The sequence below is a fragment of the Sesamum indicum genome, linkage group LG4, assembly GCF_000512975.1.
Source record: "Sesamum indicum cultivar Zhongzhi No. 13 linkage group LG4, S_indicum_v1.0, whole genome shotgun sequence".
NCBI lineage: Eukaryota > Viridiplantae > Streptophyta > Magnoliopsida > Lamiales > Pedaliaceae > Sesamum > Sesamum indicum.
The window spans coordinates 8447316-8451465 of record NC_026148.1 but is presented as its reverse complement, the minus strand read 5'-3'; the positions used below and the strand labels follow the sequence as shown (position 1 = coordinate 8451465).

The 4150-nt window shown below is 38.3% G+C and overlaps 2 protein-coding genes across 2 annotated transcripts in view; one reads left to right on the top strand and one right to left on the bottom strand.

Moving 5' to 3' along the window:
* The window catches only part of LOC105160342 (membrane protein of ER body-like protein), a 7001-nt gene extending 5632 nt beyond the window's left edge, over positions 1-1369 (top strand). The window contains exons 10-12 of the mRNA XM_020693489.1: positions 20-116; positions 375-436; positions 557-1369. Of these exons, the coding sequence (XP_020549148.1) occupies positions 20-116; positions 375-436; positions 557-1048 (651 nt within the window). The 3' untranslated portion in view covers positions 1049-1369. The remainder of the gene's footprint in view (positions 1-19; positions 117-374; positions 437-556) is intronic.
* Positions 1805-4150, bottom strand: part of LOC105160243 (transmembrane protein 120 homolog) — a 4090-nt gene continuing 1744 nt past the window's right edge. The window contains exons 6-10 of the mRNA XM_011077534.2: positions 3500-3590; positions 3233-3340; positions 2680-2766; positions 2395-2463; positions 1805-2235 (exon numbers count right to left, since the gene is read on the bottom strand). Coding sequence (XP_011075836.1) covers positions 2080-2235; positions 2395-2463; positions 2680-2766; positions 3233-3340; positions 3500-3590 — 511 coding nt within the window. The 3' untranslated portion in view covers positions 1805-2079. The remainder of the gene's footprint in view (positions 2236-2394; positions 2464-2679; positions 2767-3232; positions 3341-3499; positions 3591-4150) is intronic.

Genomic DNA, 4150 nt, shown 5'->3' with positions numbered 1-4150 from the left:
AGTGAGAATATAATTTGAAATTGAAGTGATTAAGAGCATAGTATACGGTGGGCTAGCTGAGTCAATTACCAGCCTAAGTGTTGTATCATCTGCAGCTGGTGGTGGTGCTGCCACATGTAAGTATTTTGTAAAGATTCTAACTGATTGGTAGTACTATCTCAAATAATTTGCTATTTCATAGCAAACATCTTTCTTCAAAGGTGTTTCCAGAAGGTCGAAACATCAGTTCCTCATTAAAATATTTAATGCTTGCATTATTACTTGAAAAATCTGAATTGATTTCATAATATTATGGTTTGATATATAAGTATCAGTCATATCTTGAAGTAACGGGAAGTGGATGCCTAATAACTTTTGTTTGTCTTCATCTACAGTGAATATTTTAGCTCTGGGAGTGGCCAATCTCATTGGGGGACTTTTTATCATTTGCCATAACGTAAGTTGGACATTCTGAGGTGTTCCTAATATTTTTATGATGATTCTGACACACATGGGACTTTATCTCCCGTTTAGTACTTGTTTCCATTGTCATGGACTCACATGTTTAACTTCACAGCTTTGGGAACTGAAATCTGATCGTATAGAGCAAGTGGCCAATCAAGTTTCTGATGAAGCAACCGGGCAAAGGGATCGCTACAGAGAACTCCTGGGTCGGAGACAGAATTTCATACTTCATGCTGTAGTTGCAATAGCATCATACCTTGTATTTGGCTTGGTCCCTCCAGTTGTCTATGGTTTCTCGTTCCGCAAGACTGATGACAAGCAGCTTAAGCTTGTGGTAGTGGCAGCGGCTTCCCTTCTCTGTATCTTTGTACTAGCTATCGGGAGGGCCTACACACAGAGACCACCCAAGCCTTACTTGAAATCCATCATTACGTTTGTTACACTGGGAGTAATGGTCTCAGGCGTTTCGTATGCTGCTGGTGAATTAGTCGAACGACTTCTGGAGAAGCTGGGTCTATTCCAGTCAAGTTCAGTGCCTAATTTACTTGTGCCTGAGATGAAACCAACAGGCTCAGCCTCAGCCTCAGCGTGGGCTTCTTATTGAGTGATGGCAAAACGCATGATTGAGTTCGGGTGGTGGATGGTGAATAACTTTGCGGACCAGAGGGATATCTGACAAGCTCTGCGGCGTAGCACTTGAACACGTCAATTCTTTTTATATGGTCCATTTTGCTGTTCTTATTTGTCTGTTATTTCGGTTTCTGTTATTTCCAAACACCCTTTTCTTTTAATGTCGTGTTTAAATGGACTCACGTGAGTGTTTTGAGGTTTACACGTTATCAAGGTTGGCAATTTTGTTGGAAGTACTGGTGAATTAACTTATTTCTTTCTAGAGTTAATAACAGTTCAATCCCCTCGGAATTTAGCACATTTTGCACTTTACCCCTACAGTCAAGAAAGTGCTTCAATAGCTATAATACTTTCAGGAATTCTTCACCTCTCATCTCATCAAAGCATTTTACGCTCTAAATTGTTTTTGCCAAAAATATTATCTCTTCAATACAAACTTTTGTCAAAACCCTTTAACCCAATACGTTATTACTCTCTAAAAGTTGATCAGGTTTAACGTAGTTTAGCCCCAAGCAATTTCAGATGAAGTGCATTTTAAAATAATTATATTATGATGGCCTACTTGCAAATTGCAGTGACGGGGCATTTAGTGATGATATCACATTACTTTTGGCAGTTCAACTCTGCCACCAAGTTCTGTACAAGCGATCAAACAGTAAGAGTATTAATACGGAGTTTTATGATGATCCGAGATATGCAAAATCCTCTACAAGAGAACAAGCACAACATCTTATAAAGAGAACCGGCCTCTAGTAGGATGAAATCAAAACAGTGTATAAAATATACTAGAACATGAGATGCAGGTGTAGATAACATTATGGTACAAGAGTAGGAGACTCGCTTCAACTCCCTAACTCCTAAAATTAAAGATTACTGTCGGACACCAGCCGAATGGCCTAAGCATAAAAGTCAAAACACTACTGCAAAAAAAAAAAAAAAAAAGAATTGCATGCATAAGTCAACCCCATTATTACAGCATTGAAGTAATGAGAGCTCTCTTCCCAATCACAAACTCTTCCCATCAGATCCCTGATTCAGTTCTTGCCTGCTTTTACCTCTCTTAATTTTTGCCTTAACTCTAGACTTAGTCATGAGGGTCTGCACCGTGTTAGCAAAATTCCCAACAGCCATGATAATGAGAAGAATCCCACATGTAATAACCTGAAAGGTATATCGGGTATATTGGAGAATGTGCCACCATAACAGGAAATATACTAGGAAAAATTGAATTCAGATATTGAGTAGACATCCAGCTGTTGCACGTGAAGAAGATTGCTAAAAGAAGTTCCATCAAGTATAACTTTCATATGATTACTTTACCTGCCAATCTGAACTGACTCTAACAAGTGCAGTTTGGAGCAACAATACGCCAACATAGGCTTCGAAACCCTGAAAACACAGAGAATGATGCTCTAGTAATTTAGATAAGAGATGCACACGAGAAACACCAAACTTAGGTGACAGGTAGAGTCATGCAAGAAGCAACAGAAAAGTGGTTATCATAAGCTTCCTGGGAGTAAGCATCATAAGTCTACCAAAGTTCACTGAGCCAGTCATACAAATATCAGCTGTTACGAGAAGCAAAAAGTTAGCAACTCAGTATACCTGTAAAATGAAAAGTATAGGGCACAGCAGCAGTAACTGCCCCTCCACTCCAGCAGTTTCTCCCCAAACAACATCCATTCTCCTGGCCTACAATCAGAAAAAGCACCAAGAAAACTATTAATAGGATATTGTGAAGGGATTGTGCCTCAAATTGATGGATACAATTCTATGCTAGTCTATGACCGCAAGAAAGCAATAGCTTAGCACCATGCCAAACATCACCATAAGATAAAAAACTAAGCTCAGATTTGGAATATAATAAAGAATGAGTAGAAACTAAATAGCCCAATGAAAAAGAAATGTGACAGCACTTCTCTTGACAGCAAAAAACACCATGCCAAACAATAATTGATCAGATGTAGTTGTTTTAAAAGTTCACATGTCTTGGAAACCTTTTACAAATGCAAAACCATAAGTTGAAAAGAAAAGCAAGCGCTTCTCTTAATACGGACCCCAGAAGGAGTCAAAAGTTTTTAAAAGACAAACAATGAGGGAAAGTATAAATGCAAGTGTATAGCAACACAGTCATTGTTGGAGAAGTTAAGACTGTTACCTTGCCAAGCGCAATACGTGTATACAGTCTCTGCCTTTGATATCTATTCTGAAGCATCATGGCAACGCCTTGCATTATTGCCCATTTCAGAAACAGTTGTACACCTCTCTGCAATAATCATTTCCATTACAATCATATGAAAATAAAAAAGACAAGGAGAATTACACATAATAGGCAAATTATATATGTTAAAATTCTTTTTCAGATTGTTTGGATGCATTTGGTTCCTGTATACAGGTGAAAGGTTGATTGTAGTGCATAAAACACCTGTTTCTGGGCACAATCAGGTCCGCTCTCTATCTCCCAAGTTAGACTAATGAGAGCCATGGCCATGGCACAGTAATGATGTTTAATCCACCTGCAGAAATAAAATAAAGACTTAATTAAACTCTCTGGCACTTGTTTGCTTCCAAATCTTAAAACAATGAACACTCAAGAAGCATGCTCAAGTAATCGCCCAGGAAAAATGTGGGACAAGAGCAATGTTGCTCTGACACTTCAAATTTCATGCCATACAGAATGATATCTTGCATGAACAGGCACAATAGAATAGTCTGGCCTCTTGGAAACAAATATCAATCTTCGATTATTGATACAATTCCCTAAAACTAAAGCACAATAACCATTCATTAGAAAAAGGTTAAAACAACCATGCCTTCTTCATGGAATCATAACCATAGAATTCATTAAGGGGCAAATTCAGAATTGAAGAGAACAGAGGGCCAGGCCCGGAAACCCAAGGAAACATTGAACCTCTGAAAAGTGTTCACATGGTTTAGTTATTTCTCAACTATTTTGAGTTGTATAATGTTAATCTATGGTGTGACCTCTGCGAGCAAGAAATAAACAAAGTTATTCCCTAGTAATCTATTGGCTCCTTCTCTGCCCTCGTCTCTTTCTTCTTCTTTCTTTTACCTT